This window comes from Ursus americanus, chromosome 14 (genome assembly GCF_024610735.1).
Source record: "Ursus americanus isolate L20-20 chromosome 14, mUrsAme1.1.p, whole genome shotgun sequence".
In the NCBI taxonomy this organism is placed as follows: domain Eukaryota; kingdom Metazoa; phylum Chordata; class Mammalia; order Carnivora; family Ursidae; genus Ursus; species Ursus americanus.
In genome coordinates this window covers 59,748,373-59,760,452 of record NC_142140.1, presented here as the reverse complement: position 1 = coordinate 59,760,452, position 12,080 = coordinate 59,748,373, and the positions used below count along the sequence as shown (strand labels likewise).

Here is a 12,080-nt window from a genome sequence, read left to right as displayed (position 1 = left end):
CGCGCACAGACGCTCCCCGGCCGCTGTCAAGTTTATTCTATATACAAACACAATTTTGTACACTGCAATTAAATAGAATGGAATGAGCGCTCTTCGGCATTCCTCACCGACTGATTCAGTTTGGCCACCAGCCCTGTCCCACTCCCGCCCCAGCAGGGCTGGACCCCACGCCCGGCCACCGCCTCCAGCGTTGGTGCCTGTACACTGCAGCCCCGAGCCCGAGGCGTGACCTCTGCCCTCCCGGGACCCCAGCCCTGGTACACACACCTGGGGTCGGGGCCGTGGAAAAGGCACTGAGCATGATGGAGCACCAGCTGAGCGGGCCGGGGCAGCGAGGGTGCCCCACCGGCGTTCACCTTGTTAGAGACCCGTCCAGCTCTGCTGCTGAGGGACAGCTCACTCCACATGGTTCACCAGCCCTTTCCAGAACCTTCCACGGAGCCCCCACCCCCCCTTTCTTTGGCCTGCCTCAATTCACCAGCTGAGGGGGCCCACCACTAACGACGTAGCAGGGACAGGCCTCCGGCAGGCCCCACATCGGGTAAGAGAAGCCCCACTCTGGGCAAACCCAATGGACCCTGACACCACCCAAGGCAGGCTGGGTAGTCCCAAGAACCACCAGGACAGCTTCCCCAACACCCAAGGGCTCCAGCCAGGTCATACCCAGTGGGCCTGCATGGCCAGGGATGGGGCGGTCAGCTGCCCAAGGCTCAGGAACCGACCTCTGGGGGTGGGTCCACTGGGGCTGTGAGTGCAGGGCTGGGCCCACTCACCCCAGCAGCTAGGGGCGCTGTGTCATGCGCCAGGGAGTTGCTGGAGGGGGCACTGTCCTGGGGGGCTCGGGGGAGCCCCCCACCGGGGCTTAGCGGACCAATGGGCCGCCGCTCCAGCAGGGAGGCACTGAGGCCAGATAGGAAGGAGGCGTCTGTGATCATGGCAGCCGTCTCTGCCATCCAGCCCAGGTCACCGCTGGCTGCCGCGGCCACCGAGGCTGCCGCGGCCACCAGAGAGCTGGGTGCCTCAGCCACGGGCCCGGGGCCCCCACTACTGCCCGGCAAGCTAGGGCCCAGGGCAGGGGGCTGGCCAGCAGGGTCGGGGGTGGCGGCCGGAGTGCCCCCATTGTTGTTCAGGTCGTCCGGAAGCGCCGTGGGGGCCCCGGGGCCGAGCGGCGGGGTCTGTAGCAGCATCTCCTGGATTCGGATCTGCTGCAGAATGGCGGGCAGCTCGTAGTGGTGGAAGAAGTAGATCATGGAATGCTGGAGGGGTGGGGGTGGGCCCTGAGTCAGGCCAGCAGCCAGAGCCAGAACCCCAGCCTCCACAGAACCCTGCACAGGCCGGACGCCCGGCGGCAAGGGCCCCAAAGGCGGCGCCCCCCCGGGCAGCAAGGTGTGCCCTCACCTGGATGAAGAGCCAGGAGGTGACCAGGGCCAGGCTGCTGTACTGGCCGTTGAAGCGGTAGTGGTAGGCGTAGAAGGCGAAGTGGTACAGATAGAAGAACCTGCAGGGAGGACAGTGAGGCGCCGCCCGCGGACCCCACCCCAGACCCCGCGGACCCGCAGTGCTCACCGCAGCCAGTGCCTCTTGCTGGTGTTCGTGTGGCAGCAGATGGCATCGTACTGGTCGGCCAGCCAGACGATGAGGATGATGTAGAAGGCCGTGGTGGTGTCGTTGAAAAACTCAGACATGATGGCCTCCATCCCTGTGGGGAGGCTGGGCGGTCGGCGTGGGCCCAGCAGGCGGGGCGCCGGGGCCGGGTGGGGCGGGCTGGGGGGGGGGCGGGAGGAAGGGGGAGTCCTCACCTACGAGGGCCAGGATGACAGTCAGCAGGGGTGCTGCGGGGAAGGCGATGGCCATGTTCATCTCCAGCATCTGCAGCAGGTCCACTGCGGGCAGAGAGCGGCGGGCGGGCAGACCAGGTGAGGTGCCCGGCAGCTGGGCGGGGTGGGCAGGGGGCCTCGGGGGCCTGTGGCTGAGCCCACCCCTCCCACCCAGCCGGCCAGCAGGGAGACTCACCAATGAAGACGAAAATCTGGTGGTGGGAGTATCTGAGCAGCATGGAAACACTGAGGGTCTGCAAGGAGGGTGGTGGGATGCCTCAGGAAAGGGCTGCCCCCGCGCCTGCCCTGCCCACCCGCCAGCCCCCGCGGCACTCACGAAGATGACCATGATGACGAAGGCGGCCAGGTAGGACGTGCGGGCCATCCACATGCTCACGAAACGGTAGTGCTCACCCGACACCACGTTACGCAGGAAGCCTGCTCGGAGGTAGGGGGGAGGCCGTGAGCGCCTGCCCAGCCTCTGCCCCACGCCCCGCCCCCACCTGGCGCTAGGGCCCGCCGAACCCTTGTTCTCCTCGTTCTCGGCCAGGCCCTTGACGCTGGACATGAGGATGTCATCGTAGCCCAGGAACTCGGCCAGCAGCAGGCGGCTGAAGCGGTCCCCAAAGCACTGGTCTCTCGAGGGGTCTGCGGGCAGGCACACGACGGAGTGTATGTCTGGCCAGGGCCCCCGCCCGAGCAACACTGTGACCCTTATGCCCCAGGATGCCGTGGAGAGGAAGCTTCTTGCGGCCAGAGAGTGGACATGGCCGCCGGACCTCAGACCCAAGTGCTTCCCAGCTGCCCCCAGGCACCCTCCCGGGAGCCCCCGGCCTCACTCTGGGGGACACTCACCCAGGGTGACCACCATGACGGGGATGCTGAGCCGCTGCCGCGTGGCCTGTGACAACCGTAGGAAGCCATATTCCAGGGAGTACTCCACGACATACTCGTCCTGTGGCCACACTGTGGGGACAAGCCCCGTGAGCCTCCAGCCCCAGTCCATCCCTCTTCCCTGAGGGCTCTGGGGGACCACTCCTGGTGGGCTCCGGGCCGTGAGGGGGAGGGGCAGGGCCCGCCCAAGGCTCCAGGCTCGGGAAGGCCGGGTAGAGCCCTGTGCACCAGACCCGCCACACGGGACCTGCAGGGCCCCGGGACCCCCGCCCGCCTCCCGCCTCTCCCAGAGGAGGCTCCAGACAAGGGACCCAGTTACTGGGGGCTCCAGGGCATCTGTCACGGCCCCGCATGCTGCTGGGGAAAGTGAGGCACAGAGTGGCCATTCTCCGGGGCCAGTGCTGACCCGGCCGCTCAGACCCTCGGGCCCTCTCCACAGGGGTGTGGCCCCAGGTGGTGAGCCCCTGATGTGAGGGGCTGGGCACGCCTGATCAGCCCAAGGGGCGGGTCCTTTTTCTTCTTTTTTGAAGATTTTATCTACTTATTTAGTTGAAAGCACGCTCATGAGCAGGGGGACCGGCAGGCAGAGGGAGAAGCAGGCTCCCCGCTGAGCAGGGAGCCCGACGCGGGACTCCATCCCGGGACCCCGGGATCATGCCCTGAGCCGAAGGCAGACACTTCACCGAATGAGCCACCCAAGAGCCCTTACTTTTTTTTTTTTAAGATTTATTTTTTAAGAAATCTCTCTGCACAAGGCACTTGGGTGGCTTAATTGGTGAAGCGTCTGCCTTTGACTCAGGGCACAATCTCAGGGTCCTGGGATGGAGCCCCATGCTCAGCGGGGAGTCTGCTTGTGTCCCCCTCTGCCCCTCCTCCTACTTGTGGCGTGCTTGTTCTCACGCGCTCTCTCAAGTAAATAAATACAGAAAAACCTAGAAAGGAAGAAACAAAGGAAAAAGGAAAGAAATCTCCACACCCAACGTGGGGCTCAAACCCACAACCCCGAGATCAGGAGTCGCGTGCTCCCCTGAGCCGGCCAGAGGCCCGCGGTGTGTACCTTTTGTGGGTGTCTCTGGGAAGGGGAGCTCCTGGCTGTCATTTGGGGCCTCAGCACCGCCCGGTGGCTTCAACACCTTGGGCTCAATGTCCAGCTCGAACTGCGGAGCGCCAAGAGGAAGCGCGTCAGTGGCCTGGCCCAGAGGCCCGGCTCCTCTGCTGACTGCAAAGACGCGCACTCCAAACCTGGCTGCTGTGACCTCCAGCCTCCGCTGGGACACCCTCCACTTCTGGGGCTGGAAGGCCTCCCAAAGCCCCCTACCCCAACACCACGCTCCCCTAAGTGGCCATCTCTAGGGAAGGGTCTGCATCCTGAAACCGGGCCTGCCTGGCCAGCTCTGCACCAACCATGGGACCCCAGCCTCTAATTGCTTCAGCAGGTCCTTTCCTCCTGGCTGTGGGCCCGCCACACCCACCTGACCCCTGCCGGCACCGGCAGCCACCTGCATGTGTCCCGTGACAGGGCATTCCCACCCCACGGGCAGCCACTCCATCTAGGACAGCTAGGACCAGCTTCAAGCTCTCAGCCCAATGCCCCCAGCGGGGTCCTTCTCTGTGGTCTCTGCCCTTGGTGTCCCCAGAAATGGGCCAATCCCTTTCCAGTAAGGGCTCAGAAATGGCCCGAGGCCCTGAGTCTGCCTAGCACAGTCCCGCCCCCAAGGCCATACCAGCAGGAAAAGGCTGGGTGGAGCGAGGGGCCCAGGACCAGGGAAATCGCTGGCTCACCAGGCGCTCACCACACGCCCCCACGCGCAGCACGCCCGGCCAGCTCACCTTGATGGACGTGTTCCCGAACATGTCCACAGCCAGCTCCTCCTCCTCTTCCTCCTCCTCCGGCTCCGGGCTGCCCGGCTCCATGGCCAGGCCTGGGAAGCTGCCGCGGCGGCCGCCATCACAGAACTGCAGGAAGACTGGCGCACGGCTCGAGTTGTGCTGGACCTCCACGCGCAGGATGCCCTCCCTTGGCCACTTGTCCCGCACGTGCTCCAGGCAGTTGATGGGCGAGCGTGAGAAGACGATGTGGATGTAGGCCAGGACGAACAGCACGAACAGCGCCTGGGGGCAGGGGACGGTCAGTGCTGAAGCCTGGGCACCGGGAGGCCCCTCTCAGCAGGGGCCGCGGCAAGTCCCGGGACGGCCCTGAGACGTGGGGATCCCTCTTGGCCACGTGCAGGACGCTCCCCTGGGGACGGGTCAGACTGGGAACGGGCCTGCCCAGCAGCGTCACGCTCTGCCTTGTCCTCAGAGCACCCCTGACCTCACCAGCTACAAACAGACTCCCATGCCCGGCCCAGTGCCCTCTGCACCCCTCCTGGGCTGGCAGGGCCAGCGTGCTGCGCCTCTCTGAGGCATGTCCCATCTGTAACATGGGGACAGTGCAGCTCTCACCCAGGGGGATCCTGCCCCCAGGGGACACTGGGCATGCTCCTGGCATGGATGGGTTGGGCCGGGGATGCTGTTCAGCCCTGTGCCCAGGCTGGCCCCCCCAAGAGAGTGACCTGCCCCTTGTCAGCAGTGCAGGAAGGAGGGCTGGTGGGTGAGACTGTCCTACGACACCCCAACAACGGCACCTTTTGCTGGCCTTGAAGCAGGAGCATCAAAAAGGCCAGCCCTCCCCGTGGGAGCCCACGTCACTGTCTGATAGCTGCATTTCTCATGGGGCCTTTGGCCAAGTGTCACTCCCCCAGACTGGATGCTGTGTCTCGGGAGACACGCCCATGTATCACCCACGGCCCCCGCCCTTGGCAAAAGGGCCCCGCTGGCCTGATGTGACACCCATCACTGTTCTGGGAAAACTGGGTGTCCAGGAGCTGGTGACCCCAGGGGCCGCATTTCCTCAGGCCAGTGCAGCCTTCAACATGCCTGCGACCCTTGGCCACACGGCCAGCGGCAGGGACGCCAAGAGCCCCGCACATGCCCCCAGTGCCAGCTGTGGGCCGCCTGCCTTGCAGACCGGCAGCAGAGCACACACTCCCATCCTGGCCCGGCCACGGGGGCTGTGACCTGAGGGGGACACAGAAGCCCCAAGTCTGAGCATGCAGCCGCAATCCTGGACCCAGCTCCGCCTGAAGCCAGGAGCCCACCGCGACCCCAGAGATGCGCTCGCTCCAAAGCCGCCTCTCGTGGGCCAATGTGAGCTGTACTTCCTTTGCCTGCCGCCAGAAGTGCCCCCCGGGGACGCCTGCAGAGCATCCCCCCCCCCAGCCAGCCCACCCAGTGCCCTCATGACCCAGCCCCTCCCCCCAACACCGTGTTTGGAGACTACCGAGCCGGAGACGGAAGGACTGCAGCCCACAGCAGCCACAGGACGAGGGCAGACAGCTGTGCCTTGTGCTAAGCTCCTGGCCACATTTTCCAGGCCCAGATGTCAAGCACACCGCCCGCCAAAAGGACAGCGCTGCCTAATGTACCAACATCTCACAAAAAAGGGCTGATGTGCAGTGTGGCCTGGTGCCAGGGGCTGCCCAGGCACTTCTGGGAACACAGGTGTGCCACTGCCCCAGTTCGCAGATGAGGAAACCAAGGCAGAGGCCACATGGCCCAGAGAGGTGGAGCTGGGAATTAAACCCAGAGGGCATGCTGGACAGGGGGTCCCCAGGGGAGGGAACAGTGCAGGATACATCCCCAACAGACCCAGTACAGAGTGTCGGGGAAGGGCACATGAACTGAGGGGGGGCTGGTGGCACCAGTGTGTGTGATCCCAGAGTGGCCCCCAAGTCCCCAATGTCACCCTGGTGCCTTCTCCAGCACTCAAGGGGGTCTCCCCACCAGCATCTTTCTCCTGCCCTAAGGCCCCAGGTCTACTGCCCTTGGCTAAGTGGGTAAGTCCCTAGAGACAGGGCCAGGAGTTTGATACCCTACCTGACAAGGTCTGCCCTGATCTGGGCCTCAGTTTCCCCATTAGGAACAAGGGGGTAAACACAGCTTTGGTGCCTCCAAAGACCTATCACACCCATATATGCCCAGGCAAGGCAGCAGCCAACCCTGCATGGGGACCCACAGCCCCCCAATCTCTGCCACTCCATGTGACCCCACACATCCAGCCCCACTGGCCTTGCTGACCTTCCAGCCCCAGTGCCTTTGCACACCCACTTCTGGCTGCCTCGCTGAGGCCTGGGGCTGCTTGATCCCACACAGACCCTGCCCCACCTGTCTCATCCCACGCTCTGCTCTCTCCCTCCCTCCTGCTCTGCCCTCTCAATGCTGCGTCCCAGGACCAGGCAGGAGGGGGCACAGAGAATGTGTTCAGGGACTCCCACTCACAGCACTGGGAGCACTCCACACACCTATCACACATCACAGTGACCCCCTGAGGGTCACCTCCATTCTTTGGAGAGGGGAGAGGGGAGGGAGTAGCAAAGGCACTGAATATCAGAGCCCTCATTACCCTGCAGGCATTGCTCAGTGGCTGCAGGGTCAGGCTGCCCAAGGTTCAGAGTCCAACCGGACAGGCTGGGGCACCTAGTGCCCGCTGCTCCAGGACTCGGGATGTCCTGGTCTGGCCTCGATGCCAGGAAAACCAGCAGAGGTGGAAGCCGGGGCTGCTGGAACATGGGCCCCAGTCACTCACTGCCTCCTGCTCCCCCACAGGCTGGCCCGGGGCAGGGAACTGGGTGGTCTGGGCTGCCTCACGGCCGTGAACTTAGCTGAACAGGGACCACAGAAGAGACAGCTATGAGGAAGTCCACGAAGGGACCTCGGTCTCTGCAGCAAGAGCACCGGAAGCTGGGCAGGCAGGAAGCAAAGACACGGAGCTTTCTGGAACTTGCCCTAGCCTCACAAATCAGCTGGTCCCAGACCCTCACTGTGCAGATGAGCAAAACAAGACACTAGGGGTCGGGCAGATTTGTGAGGTACATGAGGCCTCCAGGCTTTAGCCCACAGATCCCTCGGCCCAGCACCCTGGTCCAGAGAGGAGAGCTCAGGAGTCTGAGAGCCTCCCAGGACACCTGACGACCTACGCCAGAGACATCTGTACGCCAGGTTGGCGCAAACACACGTTCTGCTGCCAAGTGTGGAAGCGGTGGGACAGAACTGAGGCGACCAGGACCTGCTCTCAGCGGAGGCTGAGCGCCTTCTCATCTCTAACCAGGAAATCATGCCCACACACAGACTTCTGTCTACACACTCAGGAGCCCAACCAAAGAACCCCGATTCAGGAATCCTCCCGAGGGGACCCATGATGCTCTGGGGGGCTGTGCGGAGGGAGGAACAGGAAGGCTGGCTCCACACAGCAGCAGGCAGTCTCACAGACAAGGGACCAGTGGCCTTCCCGTAGACTATGGCAGGCCAGAGCCAACATCCAGGTCTGCACTCTTTCCACCAAACCCCAAAGTGCCCCCGGCTCCTGACCAACCTGGTCTGGCCAGCACCCCGGGCGCCTCGAATGCCAGCATCAGGCCCCTCTCCGCAGACAAGGCACCCAAAGCTCACTTGGTGATCTCAGCATCTCCAGCCCTAGTGTGGAGCACTCTGACAGGAAATGAAATGGCCATCCACCCAACCCGGACCAGCACTCTGCTCAGGAACACAGAACCTTCTCCAAAGGGCCGCAAGGACATCGGAGTGAGACCCCTTCTTAGAAGGACCTAGGCCAGGGCTAGGCCTCCCGGAGCTGTGGTCATGGCTGACACTTCTGCGCCACTGGAGGGAAGATGGGAAGTGGGTTCGCACAAGGCCCCATGCTAAGGCAGCAGAGCTGGCTGTCACTTCGACACTAACCCTGGCGAGGCGTCCTCAGCTAGGTCACGTTCCCTTGAGAGGCTAAGTGGAGGGGGCGGGTGGAAGATCTAAGGAAGGGGGGAGCCCCAAGAAAAGAAAGGAGAGGTGAAGTTGGAAATGGGGAGTGGCTTCCAATGCAGGAAGGTGGGCAGTGGGGAGAGGAGAGGGGAGTCTGGAATCCCCCGGATTCGGGGAAGACCAAGACTAGGGGTACGCCTGGGCCAGGACAGGGCTGAGGATCCCAGGCAGCACGGTCAGGGGTCCCGGGACTGGGAGGAGATCCCTGGCAGGTCAAAGCTGGGCTCCCGGGCTCCAGCCCCCCGAGGTGAGGGACCCGAGAAAGGGTGAGGCCGGGGGCGCAGCCTGGAGAGCACTGCGCGTGAGTTTCTGCAGTCGGGATCAGGGGCCACCAATCGCAAGATTAAGGGGCCCGAAGAAGAGGGGTTCGCTGCCCCGGCGGGATCGGGGTCAGAGGTCGCAGACCTGGGAGGAGGGTCCGGCCGCTGGGGTCAAGGGTCGGGGGTCGGGGCCTCGGTCACCTTGAGCAGCACGAAGAACTCGAAGAGACGGCGGAAGGCGGGTGGGAAAAGCCGCGAATAGGTGACAGCCATCTTGAAGAAGAGCGCGTGGAAGAGCCGGTCGCGCACGTTGATGAGAGGGTTGGGGTTGAGGTTGGGGGTGCGAGGCCCGCGCGCGGGGACCGGGCCGCCGCCGCCGCCGTTGGGCCCGGGCCCCGGGGCCCCGGGCGCCGCGTGCTCCGACATGCCGCCCACCGTCGCGCCCTAACGGCCCGCAGGTCCCCGAGGGCACCTCCCGGCCGCCATCGGCCGTTCTTGCCGCGGCCGCGCTGCTCACCGACGCCCGGCCGCCGCCGCCGCCGCCATCTTCCGCCTCCGCGGCCTGCTGACGCCAGCGAGTCGCCGCGCCGGCAAGAGCGGCTTCCCTGCGCTCGCGGGGAACCCTGGGATGGCGGCGGCCGGCCCACGGCCGCCCCGCCCTCTCTCCTGGCCAGGGGCGGGGCTGCGTCTGGTCTGGGTCTTTTGCATATCATCCCCCACAGGCCTTCGCGGCCGCGAAGCGGCACCTGGGCGATTAAATTAGTCTAAAATCTCAGGGTTTTAGCGTGATCAGAGACACTCAAAGCAGGCGTGATACTAGGAGATAGTCATTTACACGGAGCTCCAGAAAAATTACCGTGAGTGCGGTTACATCAGTTTGGCCTAACTGTAAAGCGATTTTATTTTTGAACTTTAAATAGTCCTGTGTGAGCAGTAAGCGTCGTGCTCGCTTCGGCAGCACATATACTAAAATTGGAACGATACAGAGAAGATTAGCATGGCCCCTGCGCAAGGATGACACGCAAATTCGTGAAGCGTTCCATATTTTGCTTCAGCGGCTGCTCAGAGCGAAGGTGTGTCGTCACGAGCATCTATAGTGCGCCTGCTGCATGCGCGAGAAGAAAGAGCGGTTTTAGAGAGTGCCGTGCCACCGTCACTTGGCTGGGCCTTCTGAGAACTGCGTGGTTCAGGAGGGTCACCAACCATCCCTCGCTTCCCGCGCGCAGCTCGTATCCGCCACCCGCGCAAGCGTGGCCCACCAGGGGACGACAGCGTGGACAGGACTCTGCAAGCCAATGCGGGACCACCCACAGTGTGGACCCGTTCCCCGAAAAAGTCTCGGAAACTGCGGTAGGAGTTCTTGGACCCGTAGGCGTGCCCGCCTCCAGGCTGCCGCTGGGCTCACCAGTGTGCCTGCCCACCCCAGCACCCTCCTGTCCAGACAGCACACAGCCTCGGAGGCACACTCCACGTGCCCCCTCCCTCAGTCATCTTCCACAGGCCTCTTAACCGCCAAGGAAATAACGCGATGAGCATTCATTGAGTGCCCACTGTATGTCAGGTGCTCCCACGCCACGGCCCCCGCCACAGCAGGAAGCACGGAAGGACAGGCGGACGGGGAGACAGGGAGCACGGGATGCGGACGCCTGGGCGGCTGCCCTGGTAAAGGACAGTGGACACCAGGCCTGCTGCACGTGGGGAAGGCGGCTCACGGTGCCCCAGGGCCCTTGCCACCCCTGCACCCCCCGTGCCCAGCCGCAGAGACCCCAGGCCCAGCCCCCCGACCCAGTACCTGAGGCTGAGGCTCTGGGGTAGCCCTGTAACCCCAGGTCCTCCAGCTGTGGCCTCCTGCCCCACAGGTCCAAGGTCCTGCCCCAGAGGAGGACTGACACCCCTTCCCCGTGCATCATTCCACACCACCTGCGGTCTCCCCAGGGGTCAGTCCTGGGTGAATGATGAGACCCCCGGGGTCATGGGCAGAGGGCAGCTGCAGAGGCCCCCGACCTCTTTGCCAGGTTCCCAACGGAGGCCAGAATTCCTAAGATACTGACGTGTGTTGACTGGGCAACCCTTATCTCAGATTACCCAGTGCTGCTGGGAGTGCTTGACAGATTAACCTGTTTCACGCTGACCCCAACCCCAAGGGCTGTAAGGAGCTTTCCAGATGGGGGGAGGAGGCCTGGAGAAGCCAAGTGTCATTGCTGCATAAAACCGCACAGCCAAGGGGGGAGTCGGGATTTGAAGCCAAGCTCCAAGTGGGGGCGCTGAGGCCGAAGAATTATACAGAATTACGTAATCCCAGAAATCTGAGGTCCTCAGGCAGAGTTTCGAAAATTATAATATCCTAGGCTTCCAGACCCCAGGATTTTGAGTTTGGAGATGTCTGAGTCTGGATTTCTTGGGTTCTGGGAGGTTGAGTGTCTAGTACCTGGGTGGGCAAACTATTTTCTGTAAAAGGCCAAAAAGCCCATATTCTCAGCGTGGCAGCCCAGCGAGCGCTCTGCTCACGACGGTAACACGGAGGCAGCCGTAGCTGAATGGGCACAGGCAGGTGCCAATAAAACTTCGTCTGGACACTGACACTTTAATGTTAAATTATTTCCACGAGCCACAGAAGAGCATTCTTTTCAAGCACTTAAAAATGTACAAAAACCATTGTCAGCTCAAGGGCCATCCCAAAAAACAGAACGAAAGAAAACCTGGAATCTGGATTTGGCTCAGGCTGGCCGATAGAAACGTGAGACTGACCACACTCGTGACTCTAAATTTTAAGCCACTGACAAGCTTCAGAGACAATCCATATGGAAAGTTAGCGAGGTCTCAGTCCACCCCTTTCTCTGCATGAGGTCTCCCCCCGCTCAGTACTCAGTGTAGCTGGGTTGTGTAAAACTTACGCTGAACACGGAAACACACACATCCCCAAGTTGTTCCGAATGTGCTCAGATGTGTTGCAAAATCTGAATTTAATTTTAAGCCGGGATTAATTAAAATCTAATGAAGGGAAGCCTGGGCCTCCTCGGGCGCCCGACCACACTTGGAGGGCTCGTCTGTGGGGGTGGCCAGGCTGCAGAGCTGCCAGCCGCCCCCTCCACCCCGTCCCTGGGGGGGCGGTCGTCAGAACGCAGGCAGCCACTGCCCTGCGAACATGCTTGCTTGAGGGAGCACAGGGCGGACATAGGGCGGTGGACACGGGCAGGCGTCACACCCAGCTTCTCTGCCCCAGAACCTCCCAGGACAGATGGTGTCCCTAGAG

At 62.9% G+C, this 12,080-nt stretch overlaps 1 protein-coding gene and 1 non-coding gene across 2 annotated transcripts; one reads left to right on the top strand and one right to left on the bottom strand.

Moving 5' to 3' along the window:
* Nucleotides 1-18: 18 nt before the first annotated feature.
* On the bottom strand, nt 19-9,411 carry TMEM259 (transmembrane protein 259). Its single transcript, XM_045800215.2, has 11 exons — nt 9,029-9,411; nt 4,542-4,823; nt 3,769-3,868; nt 2,673-2,783; nt 2,343-2,465; nt 2,155-2,255; nt 2,014-2,071; nt 1,800-1,883; nt 1,567-1,699; nt 1,399-1,498; nt 19-1,256 (listed from the first exon to the last, which is right to left on the bottom strand). Exons 1-11 carry the CDS (start codon nt 9,251-9,253, stop codon nt 711-713), a joined length of 1,863 nt encoding a protein of 620 aa, XP_045656171.2. The 5' UTR covers nt 9,254-9,411; the 3' UTR covers nt 19-710.
* Nucleotides 9,412-9,769: 358 nt separating this feature from the next.
* LOC123794075 (U6 spliceosomal RNA) lies at nt 9,770-9,876 on the top strand. Its single transcript, XR_006780124.1, has one exon. It is a non-coding gene; the product is annotated as a U6 spliceosomal RNA (small nuclear RNA).
* Nucleotides 9,877-12,080: the final 2,204 nt, after the last annotated feature.